The sequence below is a fragment of the Macrotis lagotis genome, chromosome 7 (genome assembly GCF_037893015.1).
Source record: "Macrotis lagotis isolate mMagLag1 chromosome 7, bilby.v1.9.chrom.fasta, whole genome shotgun sequence".
Taxonomy (NCBI): domain Eukaryota; kingdom Metazoa; phylum Chordata; class Mammalia; order Peramelemorphia; family Peramelidae; genus Macrotis; species Macrotis lagotis.
In genome coordinates, this window is record NC_133664.1 from 19,404,805 (window position 1) to 19,425,107 (window position 20,303).

The window sequence follows — 20,303 nt, forward strand, 5'->3', positions numbered from 1 at the left end:
TCACACCAGTTCTGTGTGTGCTTAAGCTGGGGAAGAAGTTGAGGTATGGGAAAACATGATGTCTTCATTTCATCAGTGTAGGCCTAACTAGGCTTGGTAACTATTTCAGGGTCACCCAGTTAAGTTATTGTCAGAGTCAAGATGAGAACTCAGGTCTTCTCATCTCTGGTACAGTGTTGATTTCTCCCTGCCCTCCCCTCCCAAATAAAACTTTTTTGGAGAGAGGTGGGGGAGGTTGTGGAGAGAATGCTGACTTGAAGAGAGGATGACCCAGGTTTGAATCCCACCTCAGATGCTCACCTAAGTAAGATATAGACTCAATCGTGAGTCAGGGTCATCTGTGGATTGTAATCTGAGATGGGATCCAAGCTTTTATGAAGCATCCACCCATTCTGTGACTGCAGCAGCAAACCCAAGAGAGAATTGAAAGATCCATGATCCTGATCTGCCTGGTTTCTTTTTGTCATTGAGAGTGGAATTCAGAGTTTGTATGGAATTGTATTTGAGACCTCTCTTGTCCTGGTGCTGAGCCAGGCTATTGACCCTCAGCCAAGTTCTTGCCTCCTAAATTCCATTTTAAAACCAGAACTCTTTCAGGAAATGGCCCAAGGCCAGTTTAGTTTATTCAGTGGAACTTTGTGGGAGATGGAGCCCAGGGGCCAATGGCCTCCATGGATTTTGTCAGCTTCCCTGAGCCACCAGTGTCATATTGAAAGGGAAGGAGACCTGTGCTTTTAACTCCAAGGGAGGCTCCTTTCACTGCTTGTTGCATTTTCAAGGTTTCTCCCAGACTGTCTGTAATTCTGGCCTACTTCAGTTTCCCTGGGTTCCGCCCAAATGCTAACTTCTGCAGGAGACCTGTCCATTCTTTCTTCTCCAGTTTATCAAAGATTAGCTTCCAGTTATCTTGTTTGCATTTTTTTAATTATGTGGGATCTTCTCATTAGAATGTGACTTCCCTGGTGCTTGAGGATTGATGAAGGTTATTAGAAATGGACCTTCCCATGTGTCATAGGCTTGGACTTGGGCCTAATTCCTCTACCCCCTCTCCAGCCAACTCCATCTGGCCCTCAGTAATCCCTTCAGAGATGCCTAGATCAATAGATCTGACTCATCTTTCTCCTCACCTTCAGCCCCAGACTGCCAACTGCCTGCCTCCCATCTTTGACTTGATGTTCCCACAACATACCAAACTCAACAAGTCAGAACCAGAATTCATTCTATGTCATTCTCCTCCCCGCCCCCAACATGTCCTCCCTTCAGACTTTTTCTGTATTTCTTAAGATTTACCTTCAAGTTTGCCACACTGGCAGCCTCACCATTATCCTTGCCCCTTCCCTCATCTTCCCATCCCTTTGGATAATGCCCTCTCCAAACTCCCCTCCTATAGCAGCACAGGTGAATACATCCTATCACTTTACTCCTCTGGGCCTTGGTTTCCTTGCCTGAAAAATGAAGGAGTTGATCTATAAGGTATCCTCAAGTTCTTTGTAGGCTCAGCAAAGCTCTCAGAAGCCCCTTTACTTGTGTCTTGAAAGATCCCATGAAAGAGCTCTGTGGAATGCATTTAGACTGCAGCAACCCACCTTCCCAGACTTATTTATAACTTCCCTGCCTCTTAGACAAACTATCTGGCCTACTTTTCATTTCATCTCTCCTCTTTTTTGCTGGGACTGGCCCCAAGCCTGCAAATGCTGCTCTATCTCCTTCCTTCTGCCTCTCAGGGACTTCCTCTTAAATGAAATTTTTTCTGCTCCCTCTGAATGTTGGCATCTCCTCTGTCTTGAAATCCCTTTGTGTTGAGTGTGTGTATGTTATAGATCCATGCTTCTTGAGGGCCGACTGTTCTGGTATCCTTCCCTCCTTTATCCCTAGCCTTTACCAAATAATTTTCATTTAGGACAATGGGGTTAAGTGACTTGCCCAAGATCATACAGCTACGTAATTATTAAATGTCTGAGACCAGATTTGAACTCAGGTACTCCTGACTCCAAGGCCAGTGCTGTATCCACTATTCCACCTAGCTGTCCCATGCATTTAGGACTTTTGGTTTTTTCCAACTGTATCCTGAGGAACCGCAATGAAGAAAAGTCCTCTATTCCTTACCAGAAGCCCACTATTTTTCCTAATCAACAATTAGTTGGAGAACTGTCTTCTGAAATCCTTATTCTCATACCTAGAATATATATTTCAATCTGTTGGTCAATAAACATTTAGTGCACTGAGCTATTGACTGGAAACAAGAAGATCTGAATTCAAATTCAGCCTCAGACACTTACTAGATGTGATCCTGGACACATCAATGGGGCAGGGAAGGTGTCAGCAAACTGTTACCCTCATGTTGGTAGAAAACCATGCATGTTTTATTTTTATTAATGCATTAACTTGTTAAAATCAAAGAAGGACTACATCTTAATCTATTCGAGGGCACCTTTGGGGTTGTTTGTGTTCAGCTGGTGGTGTGTCTAAAACCTCTGCTTGGACACTTTTTCTGTCCTACACACACACACACACACACACACACACACAAACACAAACATCCATTAGAAATATAAACAAAATCATTTTTCCCAGATGCTTGCCAAAATACAGACTTCCTTGTCATTGCTTTTGAGTGTAAAACCATTGATGAGAAAGAACAGATTGTAAGCTACTTTAGGGCAATGACTTTTTTTTCCTCTAAAAATTTTATTTTTCCAATTAGCAAGCATTTATTTTCTCTCCCTCCTACCACTTTACCCAGTTGAAAAGAAAAGCAAAACCCCTCTAATATATGCACAGTCGTATACAGTAATATGTACAAATATAAATGCATATGCAAAAATCTGACTCATTCTGCTCTCTGAATTCATTCCTTCCCCCCTTGGTCTTCTTCATTGTTGGTCCTCAAGAATTGTGGTTGATCATTTCTCTGATTAAAGTTGCCAAGTTTTTGCAATGTTGCCTTTACAATATTGCTATATTGCATGCTACAACATTGTATATTATAATATACAATAATATACAATGTAAATTGTAAATTGTTTTTCTGGTCCTACTCCTTCACTTTGCATCAGTACATACAAAGCTTCCCAGGTTTTTCTAGAATCATCCCCTCCATCATTTCTTACAGCACACTTTGTATTCATTATCTGGTGTCTGGAATCACATTTATATACTGTGACTTGTTTAGCCATTTACCAGCTGATGAGCACCACCCCCATTTCCCTAGGTTCCAGCTCTTTGCCACCACCAAAATAACCACCATAAGTCCTTTTAAAAGTCCCCATTGGGGGGTGGCTAGGTGGCGCAGTGTATAGAGCACCGGCCTTGGAGTCAGGAGTACCTGGGTTCAAATCCAGCCTCAGACACTTGATAATTACCTAGCCGTGTGGCCTTGGGCAAGCCACTTAACCCCATTGCCTTGAAAAATCTTCAACCAAAAAAAAGTGTTATAAGAAAGTCCCCATTGGGATTTGTTCTCATGGAAAGTAGAAAACGAAATATAATTTGCTCATAACCACCGTAATGTTGTTTTGTGTATAAAGGCAATCTTTATCTTTGGAAGTTGAATTTCTATGCTTCATAGTATTGGGTAGAGGGACAGACTCTGACACTGAAAGACCTGGGTTCATATCTGACCCAACACTATTAATGATCCTGAGCAAATCACTTTTCCACTCTCAGACTTGGTTTCCCCATCTGTAAATGGGAAAAAATAATATCATCTGCCTCATAGGGCTCTTGTGAACTAACAGATATTCAAGGAAGGCTTGTTTTACACAGGTTGTATACAGCACAGCAGAAACCTCTTGGTTTTCATTGCAGGTTGGCAGCCTCGGTGGTTTCTTCTTTGTGGGGGGATATTATCTTATTATGACTCCCCTGAAGATGCATGGAAAGGCTGCAAAGGAAGCATCCAAATGGCCGTCTGTGAAATTCAAGGTGAGCCTGGTCCAAGTCAATATTCAGATACCAGTTTAACCAGTATAGAAATTGGCAGTTGTACCTATGCAGCCCATGGAAATACTGGGCTCTGTATTTTTCTCCATGGGGCTGTAGGGGCTGAAGTGAATATTTATACCCACTCACAGGGTGAATGAGTGAATTCTTGGAATTCAGCAGACCAAAGCAGACTTCTAAAAGAATATATGTGTGTGTATATGAGTATTAAAAATTAAATAATAAAGGGGTGTGTGTGTATTTTATATGCATACACACTGGATATTATGTATATGTTGTGTAAATAAGCTACATATTATTTATAGATGTGCCTATTTATCTCCTGTGTGAATAGCTGTAGTTATAGATGTAAGTCTATACTTCTCTTATGTATGTTCCCCACATTTATTGCTAACAGCTAGCATCCTCTAGGCTTTAATTTTTGCAAAATGCTTTGCATAGGTTTACTCATTTATTATGAATATTGAATCAGGTATCTGGACCTGGGGTTTAAAGCTTGCCTGGGATACTTCCTAGTTGTCTGACTTGGGAAAGCCTTTAGTTTCCTCATCTGGGAAATGGGATAATAAGAGGATCTGTATCACTCAATTATTATGAGAATGAAATGAGATAATTATATGTATGTGCTTTGCACATCCTAAAATGCTCTATAAACCCTTGGAATTATTATTATCTCTTGATAAAGGGCAGGCTCCTTGCAGGACAGAGAATATCTCCCTCTTGGCTCTGTATCCTTGGGTCCTAGCTCACTGCCTAGCACAGACCCTTAACATATGCCTCCTAATTTGATTTTAGATATATATACTTATTAAATATTCTATTTATAATATTAATAAATCTTTGTTGAATGAATTAGTAAAGAAAAAGGAAAACCTCATTATACCCTCCCATTGTATGGCATGGTTTCAATAATCTGGAACATACTAGAACATTTTAGGTAACTGAGAACTACAAGGAGCTTGGGGGGTTGTTTTCCTTTTGAATGAGTCCTTAAGAAAGTCCCCATTGGGATTTGTTCTCATGGAAAGTAGAAAATGAAATATAATTTGTTCATAACTTTATTACACCACCCCACCTTCAGGACTAATGCCATTCCTCCCACAAATCATCAAAGAAATGCCCAAAATGGGCTTAAAATATTCCAGTGTCTCAATTGATTGGTATTCTTGCTTTTGACCTTAAGATATTTTGCATGGGCAAGGGAATGGCAACCTAATCTTTGAATGGAGTGTCTATGAAAAAAAATTCATTTCTTTCTTGGAGTCTTTTTTAGACCAGTTAATAATTTTTCCTATCTTTGGAAGCCAATTCGTCTAATCCCACAATCATTTATTAAGTGTATACTATGTACAAAGTGTGGAGATATGAAGAGAAAAGCCCTCCCTGCCCACAGGGAGCCTACAGTCTACTTGCAGCTTCTCCTTTTAAGTCAAAGCAGCTGCTCCCAGATCTGTGGAGAGTAGACACTGGAGAATGTCTGCTTCCATCCAACAAACCCATCCTTGACTGGGTGAACATCTCCCTCTGCAAGGCTGGTCGCAAGGCCAAGGCGGGCAGGAGCAGATTGAGTGAGTGTCCTTCTGTCATCTGACCTCAACCATGCTGTCCAGTTCATTCTGCAGATAACACCCGGATGGATCTGATCATCCCTGGGGAGCAGTACTTCTACCTGAAAGCCAGAAATGTGGCAGAGAGACAGAGGTGGTTGGTGGCCCTCGGCTCAGCCAAGGCTTGCCTCACGGATGGCAGGGCCCAGAAGGAGAAGGGTGAGGACCAGCCCAGGGGCTCGGTGGAATCTAGGGTGGGTTTTGTTTTCATCTCTGGGCTCCCCTGCTCACTTGTGCTGCCTTTTCACAGTGAAGCCCCAAGTTTAAGGAGCACTGGGGCATCCTACAGGTTCATTCAAATAGGGCTTTCCCCTCCTAATTATGATTCTCAGGTACTTCACAGGTAACATGGAAATAGTAAAAGATGCCTTCAGCAGGTTGGGCGTCAGTCTTCATTCTGAGAATGAGTCTTCAGCTGCCTGATCCTATCAAGAAGCTTCTATGGCTGCCTTCACCTCTGGGGATGGGGGGAGAGGGGAATGATGAATGTCTCTATGTGGCACTTACTGCCCTTCACAACATGGCTCTGGCCCACTTTTCCAGCGTTATTTCATTTAACTTCCCTTCTCACACATCATGTGATGGCCACTCCAGACCATGTCTCCTCAGCCATGCCTTTGCATGAGTGGTCTGCAGAGCCTGGGGAGGCCTTCCTTCTCTCCACCTCCCAGGACTCATGGCTTCCTTCAGCACTTGGCTACAACTTCTTCCCACCTCTCACCCCCTATCCTTTTTCTGTTCTCTATTGATGAACTGTGCATATGTTGTATCCACCTCCATACCCAGTAGGATGTAAAGTTCTTGAGGGTAAGGTCTGTTTAAATTTTTTCCTTTGTATTCATTATCTGGTGTCTGGCAAATAGTAGACTCTTAATAAATCTGTGAAGGTTGTTCTTGGAAAAAGAATGGAATTCCTCAAAAACTGTGGTCTTGGCTGTGCTCTGGTCAACCCAAACCTAGAGAGAGGCAGGACAGAATCAGCCTAGAAACAACTCATCATTATCCTCCCCCCACATATTGGGTCAGTCTGCATTCCAGAGTTGAGTCCAGGTGGCTAATGATGGGGGGCAAGACCAGACATCTTTCCCTGTAGTTGTCAGAGCCTTTTTTAGACCCTTTAAAAACAATGTTCCTGTTTTACAGATAGGGAAACTCAGACTCGGGGTGGCTGAGGTAAGGCCAGCACTTTAACCCCCATTGCTTTCTTTTATGCGAGGACCTTTTTCAGGCAGCTCCCACATTACTCTGACTCAGACCTGGAATCAAATCCCCAAATCAATAAGGTCTGGATGGACAAAGGCTTGGAGCAGTCTTCTCCCAGAGTTGGAGATTTTGATTCCTTAGAGACAATTCAGATCAACTTCCATAATTTACCAATTTTCTGAGGCCTATGGAGGTTAAGCTTTTGCCCAAGCATCAGAAGTATAAGATCTGACCACCATGATGCTTTTCCAAAATCTTTCCCCAAGAAATCCCTCTATAGTCTAGGCCTTGAAAACTCAGCTTTGTGGACCTGGGCTGGCATGGAGCCGAGGAAGGCTTTTCATTTGAGGGTGAGCCACCCCTGAGAAGCCTCACATCCTCTTGGATACTGTTGCCTGCTCGGGTGAGCAAAGATGCCCTGAGTGTTGTCCTCCTGAAGGAGGGAAATTCCACCCCCATGCCCTCCCCCCAGCTGTCCTTGGGTACTTGGGAGCATCTTCCACAGGGACTCAGCTCAAGAACCACTTTCTTCCTGAGTCCTTTCCTGGTTCCCCTTTCCTCTCCCCAGAATTGCCCTGTATTTGCTTTGGACTGTCTTTCACATATGGGGATGTGGGTACATTGTCTCCCCTCAAAAGAGTGTAAGCTTCTCGGGTGGGGATTGTTTCATTTTTGCCTGTGCTTTTGGCTCCCCAACACCCAGGTGCTTATAATGTACCTAATCATTAATTGACTTAGAAGCATTTTGAATTGGGGATTCTTAACCCTTTCATGTTTGGGCTCTTTGGACAATCTAGGGAAACCTCAGCTCAGAATAGTGGTTTTAAATGTAAAATAAAATAACATACACAGGAGTATGTTACCAAAGGAACCAATCATGTTGAAATAACATTTTCCAAATAGTACCAATTCAAGTTCACTGCCCTCAAGTCCAGTTGTTGGGGCTTGACATTGGCGATGAATGGCCTTTTTGTCTGGCTTTGGTTTGACTTGATCCTTGCTCAGGCTCATGATGCTTCTTCTCCTCATTAGAATTCACTGAAAACACTGAGACCTTGAAAACCAAGATGTCTGAGCTCCGTTTGTACTGTGACCTCCTCGTTCAGCAAGTGAACAGGACGAAAGAAGCCACTGCAGCCGGCATGGGGGACGCCAAGGTATGATGGCCTCACTGTTCCCGGGAGGGAGGCGTATCCCTCAGAATGATGATGCTCCAAAGACCAGCCAAGGATGGGAGGAGCGGTCACCCGCTCCCTTGCTATGGTGGATTGCTCCCTCTGAAGGAGTTAAGGCCTAGGGTGTCCCCGTCTTCTAGGGAAGGAGGCAGAGATGCAGAGGTGAATCACTTAGCCATTAGTAACAATGGTGTGCTACATATTATCAATATCATTATTAACCATATATAATTATATGTTATTATGTATCATTAATCAATATGTGGTTTTATTATATAATTAACATAATTATACATTATTAACATAATAGTAAAACAATATTATTATAATAACTAGCATCTATAAAGTGTCTGCTCTGTACTAGTCACTAGCTACACAAGGTGTAGATTGTCAGCTGGATCGAGCCGGCCTCTAACCTGTGGATGGCCAGAGCCAAACAGAGCAGGCCAGAGACCGGACAGTCAAAAATCAAACAGAAGTTTAATTTCAGAGGGAAATGGCTTGCAGGCAAGGAGCAGAATTAGACACTTGTACCGGAGACCTGCTTTAATGTGGGAGATCAATACATCTACCAATGACCCTGAACACTAGGACTGACAGCCACAATGAGACAAGTTTGCCTCATAGCCAGACTTCTTGAGTGGCACACGGGTCTAGCAGGTGCTTGTCTGGAGCTCAGAGAACACTTGGTGCTGGTCTAAGCGATGTCATCATCATGTGATTTTTCCAGAGGGTAAGGGCAAGGGATTGTTGTTATGCCAAGCTCAGAGGAGCCAGCCTGCTTGCTAGACCTTAGCTCTGGAAAACAGGCTGTCTCCTAATGTCTTGACAAAATAAATAATAAATAGATAAACACAACATTAATTAAGCACCTTGTGTGGGCCAGGTAGCTTGTGGTCCATATTAAATATGAATGAGGGCCTTATTTAATTCCCTGCCATTAAAGGGTTAATCCTTCAAAGGAGAGAAGAGTTATGATGGCCCAGTGGACTCCAGGAAGACCTGAGTTCAAATTTCACCTTGGACACCTAGGTGTGTGATCCTAGGAAAGTCTTGGGCTTTGTTTCATTTGTAAAATGAGAATTGAGCTGAATGGCCCCAGGGACCTTCCAGCTCTGGCCCATCAGGAAGAGGTGCTGAACCTGTTAGAAGCAAGTTTTTGATGTGGGAGAGGAATTTAAGTGGAATGGGATTGTGAGAGGAGAAGCAAGGGTCCAGCAAGGAAAATCAGATCCATTAAAGGGTGCCCTCCTCCTCCCCCTTCCCTATCTGTTTTCTTTGAGGAGCCTCACCAGCCTGGCCAAAGACATTGCTCAGCATCCACCCCTCATGCTCTCCATCACTGTGTTTTGCCTTTAAAATTCCCTGCTGACATTGAATTCTAATGAACAAAATTTCACCCAGGCATTATTGCCTGCTCCTTCCAGGAAGAAATTGTTTTGTGTGGGGGGGTCATCTAGTTCTCATCTTCAGAGAAGATCCCAATAGCCAGTGTTTACTGACCTCATCGCCGTTCATTCTAAGAGTATTTGCCTCCTTCATTTCTTTACATGATACAACATCTCACCTTCATGCTCCCACAGGGCAGGATTCTGTATCACCATCATACCTTTGCCTAGGCTGCGCCCCCTTTTTGGAATGCCCTCACACACTTCCTGAATTCTGTCAAAGCTTGGCTCCTGTGGCCTGTGCTGCTTCCCTTTCTCAGACCATCTTGGACTTCCTTACCTGTTGACAAATTCTAATCTGCTTCAGCCCTCCCTGCCAAGGAAATGTTAAGATGGGGGGGCAGGAGTTGTTTTTCCTTTGTCTTTGTAGCCTGGCCCATATTTAGTAAATGTTTATTGGATTGGAGTTGGAGCACAGAATCACAGATTTAGAGCTGGAGTCATCTGGATCACCAGGGGCCCCAAATAACTAGCATAGGATGAGAACCCGGGCCTTCTGACTCAGGAGCCCATTTTTCTTTCCATGATCCATGAGGGCCTGAGGTGTGTAACTGATGGATGGCAGGAATGGAGTCAGAATTAACAGCTGTGAAACATGTGCCACTGATGTGCCACCCTTTATTAGGGCGATGGGGGACAAGAGACTACATGCCACCCTTCATTAGGGTGATGGGTGACAATCCACATGCCACCCTTCATTAGGACAATGGGTAGCAAGGGACCATGGTGGGTGGCAAGGGACCACATGCCACCCTTCATTAAGGTGATAGGGGACAAGGGACCACAGCCTGGCTTCACTCCTTTCCATTTGGATTGGCGTCTGGGGCTAAGTCTGCTGCTGAGTGGTGAGGGCAGCTCAGAGAACAGTCTTTGACCTCAGCCTCATTAGAGCAAGGCTGTCATCCATTATGGACCAGAAGCAGCCCTGGATGAGTCCACTAATTTAAACTTTAAGACACAAGGTAAGTCGATAGGACACTTTGTGCCAGACTCATGACCGTGGCTGTGCCAAAGGGCAAAAACCCTTTTGGAAAAAGATAATGTGACTCAAATGGTTTCTAAGGCATCAGGAAAACATGAACAGAGGAGGAGCATTGGGGGGTCTGGAAGTTGGGGTCAGGGAGTGTCTTGGGCAACCCTGGGAAGGAGGCTTTATGTCCTCCTCAGTCCACCCTCATGTCTTCTCTCCATAAATTGTCTCCAGTTTCCCCCACCTCAGACTTGTTATAGTGGGAACTCCAGAGAGCAGGGGCCACTGTCAGCCTTCCTTTGTATCCATAGAAGGAATGGTGGATTTGTGGGTGTGTGAGAGATCACAACTTAACTGAGTCGTGTGTGACTGACTCACAGACAGCCCTGACTGAGACATTTTTATTTTCCATGCTCAAACCTCATGGCATCACTCAGCAACATAGTGGACTCGACCTGTCTGTCCCATCTTGGGATCAGCACCAAACTTACACCTTTCTTCATCTCACCAGTCATCTCCCCTCTGGTTCTTTCGTAGGAGGGCATCGATGTGGGCACTCTGCTGAAGTCTACGTGCAACACCTTTCTGAAGACGCTGGAGGAATGCATGCAGATTGCCAATGCGGCCTTCACCTCGGAGCTGCTGTACCGGACCCCCCCAGGCTCCCCCCAGCTGGCTGTGCTCAAGCCCACAAAGGTGAGGCCAGAGGGGTCTTCCAGTACTGGGGACAAAGGGTAAGGAAAGGTTAGGTGCCCAGCATACTTTGTAGGCACAGGCTGACCAGACTTTCCTTTTCAGTCCTCTCCCTCCCTCCATGACACAGCCCAGTATTCCAGTATTCCCCCCCCCCCCAGCTCTCCATCTCCCACTTCTCTGCCTTTGTATCGGCCATACCCTGTGCCTACAATGCCCTCTGTCCCCATCTCAGCTCCCTTCAGGCTTCTGCAATGGGTCTTTCCAGTCTAATGCTAGTCCCTTTGCTCCATTTATAATGTGTAGAATATTGGATGTGTAATTATTTAAATGCTGTCTCCCCATTGGACTGGGAGCTCCTGGAGGGCAGGGATGGTGTTTTTTGTCTTTCTTTATGTCCCTTGCCTGTAGGACAGCTCAGTACTGGCTTGTGGCTTGGCTGACTCTGAGGTTTTCTCTTTAGGAAATGGGCAATTTTAGGGATCAGTCTCTGAGCTGGTCCCATGTCCACCAGACCAGGAATCCCCGCCCCCCAAAATGCCTTGACAGGCAGCCATCCAGCTTCTGCCCAAAGTCTTAGAGTGAGGAACTGCCTCCCAAGACCTCCCTTAAGAGTCCCTCTGATTGGGGGAACCCACATCCCATTCTGCCTCATTCTGTCGTGTCCTCTTCTAGCTCAGGACAGATGTTCTCATCACAAGAGCTCAGAAAGGGATGGATCTCTTTGGGAGGGGCCGCCCACATTAGAGGCCAAGACCAGAAGGATTCAGGGAGACCAGAGATTTGAAGAGTATTTGGATACAATGGTTCAGATGCCCTCCAGATCCCTTGAACAGCTCTTTGGTGAAGGCTGCAGGCTCCTCCTCAGAATCCTTTTATTAATGCTTAAAATAAAATACCTAGGATGACAAAAGCAACCAATTCTATTGAGCCACAGTTTTCAGAATATTAAAAAAAAAAAAACAAAGAAACAAGTCAATGGCTAATCTCATGTTGAGAAACCTGACCTTAGTTGCTCAGAGACCCTGTGTAGAAAACTAACAGTGGGGGTTGGTGGATCCTGTGGCTCCTGCTTTAGGGCAGACCCCCTGAGAGAGTCAGGGTCCAGACGCCTGACCTTCCATGCTGTCCAGAATGTTAGGGCTGCTGTGTTAGAAGTTGTTTGTGTGAACATTTGTTTTCTTCTTTTAAAGACGAAGCTTCCCATCATACCAATTCACAACACTCTGGAAAGGTACAGTTCTCTTTTTCATTCTTTGTGTGTTGAACATAATATAAGCTGGGGACGATTTTCATCTTTCTGGGATATATGAGACATGAGCCAGTGTAGAACCAGGTCGGTGCCCCCTTCCCCCTTCCAGCTGGCACATCATGGTCCTCTCTCCTTTATTGGAGGGGAACTCCCACCCACTTGTGTTTTCCAGTGCCTTTATTTCCCTTTGGTCCTGTGGGGCTATATATCTAGCTTAGAACTTCTCCCTTGGAAAAGTTAGCAATTAATTCCTGCCTATGTCGGTCATAAAAAGATGTTCTGCTTATGTTTATGAATTTAATAAGGTAGGGATGTCCACAGCATGCCAGGTTCTCTTCCAGTTGTTGGTGCTTTTGTAGATAGTTGGGGTGACAGTGCAATGTAGTAGATAGAATTTTAGGCTTGGACCCTGAGAATTTGAGTACAATCCTGCTTCTGGCCAGTACTGGCTGTGTGACCCTGGTAAAGTCACTTATCCTCCCAAGTGTAGTTCAGTGCAGAACCAGGATCAGGAGGGAGGAAAGAGAGGGAGAGAATTTGAAACTTAAAATTTTTAAAAACAAATGTTAGGGGTAGCTAGGTGGTGCAGTGAATAGAGCACTGGCCTTGGAGTCAGGAGTACCTGGGTTTAAATCCGGCCTCAGACACTTAATAATAATTACCTAGCTGTGTGGCCTTGGGCAAGTCACTTAACTCCATTTGCCTTGTAAAAAAAAACCTAAAAAAATGTTTAAAATAGTGGAGTTTTTTGGTAATTGGGGGAAAATAATAAATAATTAGAAATAAAACAAACTTCAAAAAACAGCCAAAAAAATAAGGTGCTGTCAGTTGAAAGGAAGGTGCTGACTCCCCTGATAAAGAAGTATTCTACTGGGGGTTTCCTCTCTCGAAGCAGTTTTAAGCCCAGCCTTTATCCCTGTTTTTCTCACAAACATTTCCATATGTTCATGTTGTCTATATTTTTAATAGCTGTCTGGTATTATGGTATGTGGCATATTCATGTAGGGGACTTCAGAGGCAGCTCGCCATTTATTTAAGGAAACTGAGGCCCAGGGTAGTTCATTGCCTTACTTGAGGTCATGCTGGTAGAAGGCTCCAGACTGAACTGGAGGACTTGTTTCCCAGGGGTTCCCCCTAAGAACAGATTTTGGGGGAGGTGAGACCTAACAGTAGAGGTAAGAGAACCATTCAATGTGTTAGGAAACAAACCTTGCTAATTAATGTCTCTTTTCCTGTGGGAGGAGGAAGCTGGTCTGGAAAAGCTGTGAATGACTCCCCTGCGGGAACACAGCCCTCTCCCCTAATTCATGTCTCTCAGGAAGTGCAGATGGGCCCTCCTCCAGGGAGGGGTAGCAGTGGACCTCTCCTAGCCTCTTAGGCCTTTCTGTCTCCAACTGACTCCCAAGGGACTGGGCTGAGAAGTCGGGGGGGGGGTTCCTGTGGTCCTCAGAGAGTTGGATTTTATGAACAGTCCAGGGAAATATCAAGTCCCCAAGAGCAAGGCCTGGTTTTCATTAGGGTCCCCCAGAAGCCTCTGGCACAGGGAGAATCTAGTCTTTAACCAGCCCGAGATGCCTCAAGAAACCTTTCCTGACTCCTCCCTCCTAAATGCCCATGCCTTTCCTCAGTTTACCCTATCGTCTCCCCCATTATAACCCTGAGAGCTCCTTTGTGTCCTTCTTCCTTACCACAGTTCCTGTAGTACACAATAGGTGGAGCTTAATAAAAATGGGACTGAATTGACTCCAGTGGTGGAGACAAAGGCCAAAGCAGGTCCTGCCCTCTAGGATTCCACTGTAAGGGAGGGAGCCCCAACCACACAGAGGGCCAGGATGTTGTCATCTTTCTGGGGGTGTAGTACATCAGTGAGCTTAGAACAGGGCCAGCCCCCTTCACCCTGTCAGCTGGCAGAGTAGACTCCTCTCTCCTTCATGAGCAGTCTTGACCATGGTGCTGTGTTCCCTGACTCTCAGTTATCTCATCTCCCCAAGTGAGAAGAAGGGAGAGAATAAAGTACCTCGGGCCGCTTGGGGGTCTGGGTTGAAGTCTGTGACCTGAGACCCTCAAGATCTTCCCAGTGACCCTCTATCTTGCAGCTCCCCAGCACACACAACTCACTTAATCTCCGGCCCTCACTTCCATTGTTTACAAGGATATATCAAGCTTGGGGTGGGGAAAGCTTTTTGGAAACCTTACTGAAATGTGGGGGCTACATAACTGTGTTATCATTGTCTTCATGACCAAGTAATACATTGTTGTTTGGTTTTGGGGTTTTTTTAGGCAGATAGAACTGAATAGCTGTGAAAATGGATCTTTAAACACAGAGATAAACGATTCTGAAGAAATTCTAATTAAAAATGAGAGCCCCTTATATGTGAAACCCACAGAGAAGGAGAGCAACCTGTCAACTAAAGAAAACATAGCAGGTAAAATTGAAGATTGATCATAGCCTTGGAGAAGACATGAAATGGACCTCCCCCCTTCCCTGAAGAGGTGGAGGTCGATGGAAGTAGGATTCTGTGCACACCAGATGAGATAGATCCAAGTCAATTTGTTTTCCTTTGTCTTAAGAGAAGACTTGGGCAAAGCCAGGCCTGACTTTCCTTAACTCTAAAAAGTGGTCATGGGAGCAGACTTCTGGGGTCCTTCCAGTTCCAGTTGTATGGCCCTATGGCTTGCTCTTAAATACCACCCCAGTTATTGGGGAGACTTCTGGGTAACCCATATAATCCATAGGGCAGGGTTCAAAGTCATCTGCTTTGGAGGGCTCCTACTGTACATAGTAGGGGCTTTATAAAGTCCATTGGGATTTTTTAAAATGGTTTTCTTCTTCACCTTCCCAAAGAGCAAAGAATAAAAAAGTGAACTTGGCCTGTATCTCCCAACTTCATTACAAAGCAAGCAATGAGAGGAGAGGAGCACTGGTTTGTTTATTTGTTGTTTTTTAAATAATAGATTTTACTTGATGAATTTAGTTCACATTACTTTGGTTTCCTCATCCTCTTCTTTTTGAAATGGAAGAAGAAAAAGTTCAGGAAAATGATTGATTCTTTGATCCATATCTATCTGTGCACTCCCCTCACTCCCCCCTTTAAAAAGACGAAGGGCATCTTCTTATTTCTCTTCTGAGGGAAGGAGCAGTCATGACTGATACCTATGTTCTTCTCCTTTGAAGTTCAAGGTGATGACAACAGGGAAGATAGAGAGAGAAATAAAGAAACACCTCCAAGGAGCAACATGGAGCCCCCACAGGAGCCTCCTGCCAGAGTCAGTCCTGAGAGTGAGGCTCCCAGAGCCCAACTGGAAGAAGAGGAGGAGGAGGTCCAGACTTTCTTCAGCGCCATGAATACCAGGTACCATCCCATGCCATGTAAATCATATTAGTGGGAGCCCCAGGTCTTGCCACTTCTCACGTGAACAGTGGCCTGGGTCCATGGATTTTTGGTTCATGACCACAGGAGAATCTGGCCGGAACAGTAAAGATAAACCAGACTTGGATTTTGAGAATGGAAACTTTTGATGTCCTCAGAAGAGAACTTAGGCTTCTGCTGTGTTCTTTGGCCATAGGCAAATCCTTAATCTTAAGGAAGGGAAGGACAGGACAGAAGTCAGGATTGCCTCCATTAAGCAAAATAAGTGTGACCATGACCTTCTAGAAAAGATTGTTCCTACTGCTGGTATGGACATTTGACCACAAATGCAGCCTTTAATCATACCTCCATAATGGAGCAGAGTAAACTCCCTCAGAGCAAGACTGGAGACAAGAAAATCCATGTTCGAATCCTCTCTTGGACTTGTTGTGTGACTTGGGGCCAATTGCTTCCCTCCCTCTCTGAGACTGTTTCTTCATCTGTGAAATGAGGATGATAAATGTCTGGGCTAAATCCAAGGGATGTGAAGCTCAGCTGGTATTATGCCCAATTGATGAATCAATGCCAGAGGCTGGGCATACTAAGGCAAAAGTGAAGGAATCCCTGCCCTCAGTGGGCAGATATTAACCTTTTACTGGGTAAGCTAGGTGGTGCAAAGGGCCTGGAGTCAGGAAGACCTTGGTGCAAATCTAGCTTCAGACACCTACTAGTTATGTGACCCTGGGCAAGTCACTTCACCTCTGTTTGCCTCAGTTTCCTCAACTATAAAATGGGAACAATAATAAACCTTACCTCCCCAGGATTGTTATAAGAATCAAATGAGATATGTGTAAAGCGCTAAGCACAGTGCCTAGTTTGCTATTATTGTCATTATTAATTCTTATTGCTGGAAAAAAAGAATAGGGAGATAAAAAGAAAGATTTTTTCCTCCTCTCTTTGTCATCCACACACTCAGCTTTAGTGACATTGAACTCCTAGAAGACAGCGGCATCCCCACTGAAGCCTTTCTGGAATCCTGCTATGCCATAGTGCCGGTTTTAGGTAAGACAGGCAAATCTGCCTTTTGTTGCTTGGCCCTGCAAGTCCCCGAGGCCTCTGCCCCTGTGGTGGGACCCTCTAGTGGCAAGAAATGACTTCTCCCCTTCCCCTCATGACCTCTCAGACCCAAGTCATTAGGCCCTTTCTTTGTCATCAACTATGCTGCTGAAAAATAGCTCCTCCATGAAGAAATAAAATATTAACTTCTAGGCTGAGGCCTATAGTCTGATGGGAAGCTAGAGAGATGGCCTGCTGGTGGGAAACTGCTCCAGGGCTAATGTGGAGGCGGAGACCAGAGATTGGAGGTGGTTTGGACTTTGTTTTGGTTTCTTTTGTTTAATTTTTGAGCTTGAAACAGAAACACAACTGAAATCAAGATTAAAGTTTGTTGATTTGATGGAACTTTGGTGAATCTCAGATTTATTGGTAGGAGTGTGCTGTCCACCTTTGGAGGTCACAGCTTGATGGCTTCTCATCTCCCTTTTCCCATAAGTGCCTCAAAGGGCAGGGTCCACAGACCCCTTGGAAGGTAGATAAGTAGGCATTGGAATATAAGCGCTTTCCTTGGTAAAACTATTTCACTGCTGCAGCTCAGATGTTCTTCTGAGGAGAGGAGGAAAAGACCCAACCCTTTATTAATAAACTCCTACTGTGGGCCAGGCCCTGGAGGATAAACAGGAGGCAAAAGCTAGATCTTGCCTTTTAGGAACTTAGAGTCTAAAAGAAAGACGACATGCAAAGAAACCTATTCAAAGTACATGATAAATAGGAGATAATCCACCCAGGAGCAGTGTTAGGGAAGCCTTCCTTTAGAGGGTGGGAGATCAGCAGTCAGGGCAGAGTAGGAAGAATGTTCCAGACATGGGGCCAGAATCCAGAGATGGAGGATCTTGGTCATAGAACAGGAGGCCATGTGACTGGACCAAAGAGAACATGTCGGAAAGGGAAGAAGAAGAAGACAGGAAAGGGAGGAGGGGGTCAGGTTAGAAGGTGATAGGGAGTCATTGAGGTTTATTGAGTAGGGAGGTGACAAGGTCCAGCCTGGGTTTTAGGAAAATCCCTTTGGTGACTGAATAGAAGATGAATGGCATGGGGAGAGACTGAGGCAGTTGGACCCCCTCCCCACCAGCAGTTGCAGTAGGCCAGATGGGAGGTGATATAGGAGGAGAGAAGGGGGTCTATCTGGGAGCTAATGCAGGGGTAGGTAAAAGACTCCAGGAAGGCCCATTATTGGCTGTGAAGTTAGAACCAGAGGATGTGACCCTGGGCAAGGCTCATTCCCCATCACCCTCCTGCCTCCTCTGGAATCGGGGGACATCTTTGGGTACATGTTAGTTCTTATAGAGAAACATCAGTCCATGAGGGCAGGACACCACAGCAGTTTGCTGAGTAGAGGTGGCTTCAAAATACCCCTGACTAATTCAAAAGGAAGAATAATAATGTATTTCCCATTTCTCCTGCTAGATAAACTTGGCCCGACCGTCTTTGCTCCTGTTAAAATGGACCTCGTTGGAAATATCAAGGTGAGCTTTCTTGTCCCTCGTTCAGGGAACCCTGATTGTGATCAAGTCTAGCTGTGTGCCTGAACAAATCACTTGGCCTCTCTGGGCTCAGCTCCCTCATCTTTAAGAAGTGGGACAGAGGGGAGCGGCTAGGTGGTGTAGTGGGGGGCAGCTAGGTGGCATAGTGGATAAAGCGCCGGCCCTGGAGTCAGGAGGACCTGGGTTCAAATCCGGTCTCAGACACTTACTAATTACCTAGCTGTGTGGCCTTGGGCAAGCCACTTAACCCCGTTTGCCTTGCAAAAACCTAAAAAAAAAAAAAGTGGGACAGAAGGTGGGGCAGTTTGTGCATGATAAAAAGAAATTAAATAAATTCTGAAGTCTGCTCTGGTACCTAAGGAAACTAGGGCCATGTTCTCTATTTACGGGGGGAAGTGTTCAGCAGCTTAGCCTTCATTTGAGCTTCAGGTGGAGGCAGGGCAGGGTGACTGCTGCTCCCTCGTATGGCCTTCTCACCTGTTTATCACATCTTCTCCATCGCAGCATGTCATCTCAAGCCCCATACCTTTGCCCAAGCTGGCCCTGATGCCTGAAGCACCCTCCCTCCTCCCTTCCTGCCGCCTTCTCTAATCTGTAGCTTCCGTTTCAGTTCTCTGAAGCCTGTCCTCCTCCCTTAAGAATGATTACTCACTTTTAAAATGACTTTGCATTTCTTTCACAACAAAATTAATAGGACTCTATGTTTAGCATAATTACTCATGTAGAGCCCATATTCACTCAGCAGGAGGGAGAAAACCTTGCAAAGAAAGTGATGGTAAAAAAAATTAATTTGTATTTACTAACATACACATAAGTTTATCTTCTAATAAAATATAAGCCCCTTGAGAGCAAGAATTTTTGGTTTTGAGTTTTTTGGAGTCTTTATGTCCTCAATACAATGTCTGAGCCATTGACAGGTGTTTAATTGATCCAGATTTGTATTCTTTCATCCAAACTGACACACATTTGACAGAAGAGGAAACTGAGTCTGAGCCGAGAAGCATCCTGCCCAAGTTGACACCTGCCAGGAAATGTATTGAGTCCAAGGTTGCCCCATAGGCAGGACTGCCTTTCCTCCTTATTTTGGGATCCACACGTCTGGGGTCGCAGAAGGCGGTTAATATATGTTGATGACATTGCATTGAATAGATACTGCCTGGGGTGTTTCCCTTTTCACCTCCAGAAATGAATCCATGAGATTCTACTCCAAGACTGCCCTGATGCTGCCCAGCTAGCATCTCCACAGTGAATGAGGGCCTCATCCCTCAGAAACCTGGCCCTCTGATGGCATCTTTCGCTAACCAGCTGTGAGACCTTGAATGAGTTCTGGCCCTCCCTGGGCTTCAGCCTCCTCACCTCTATAATGATCAGATGACTCCACTTCTGATGCTCCAGAGGAGCAAAGGTCCTGATGGCCAGGGCATCGGATTCTTTGGCCACCCTTCCCCTTTCCACACCTCCCCCCGACACCCGGTGCCAGGGAAAGATGCTTAATAAATGCAAATTGGAGCAGCCTTGCTGGGGAGCCCCAGGGGGAACAGGAAATGGTAGCTTGGGCCCTGCTTCTCAGAAGTCAAGTCCCTGCTGAGTCTGCCACCCCTTCCCATCTCTCAGGCTGCTGTGAGAGATTTTGGTGAAGAAAGCCTCGAAAGCCTTGCTAGCAGAAGGAAGCCATAGACCTTGGGCTGGAAGGGACTTGAGTCAAGCCCCCTTCTTTGCCTCAAAGGCTGAGTGACTTGCCTGAGGTCACACATTTTAGGTCATTTTAAATCTGCTTTAAACTTTAGCCTGGTCATCCTCACATCTTGGAGTGAACAGGGATGTCAGAATGAACAGGGATGTCCTCGATTCCAAACCCCTTATTTTAAGGATCAGGAAAATGAAACCAGGGAAGGGGAGACTTCCCAAGGTCATGTAGACAGGTTGCATCAAAGGTAGGATTTGGACCCAAATATTCTGACTCCAGAATATCTTTCAGAATCAATTATCTTCTCGGGTCGCCCATCCCTGCTTCATTTTACAGGTGAGGAAGCAGAGACCCACCCCCACCCCCACCCCCAGAT

At 45.2% G+C, this 20,303-nt stretch overlaps 1 protein-coding gene across 1 annotated transcript in view; it reads left to right on the forward strand.

The window, feature by feature from the left end:
- Window positions 1-20,303, forward strand: part of PLEKHA8 (pleckstrin homology domain containing A8) — a 46,981-nt gene that overhangs the window by 13,500 nt on the left and 13,178 nt on the right. The window contains exons 2-10 of the mRNA XM_074195576.1: window positions 3,808-3,924; window positions 5,553-5,708; window positions 7,785-7,909; window positions 10,883-11,041; window positions 12,232-12,272; window positions 14,571-14,716; window positions 15,466-15,643; window positions 16,617-16,702; window positions 18,164-18,222. Of these exons, the coding sequence (XP_074051677.1) occupies window positions 3,808-3,924; window positions 5,553-5,708; window positions 7,785-7,909; window positions 10,883-11,041; window positions 12,232-12,272; window positions 14,571-14,716; window positions 15,466-15,643; window positions 16,617-16,702; window positions 18,164-18,222 (1,067 nt within the window). The remainder of the gene's footprint in view (window positions 1-3,807; window positions 3,925-5,552; window positions 5,709-7,784; window positions 7,910-10,882; window positions 11,042-12,231; window positions 12,273-14,570; window positions 14,717-15,465; window positions 15,644-16,616; window positions 16,703-18,163; window positions 18,223-20,303) is intronic.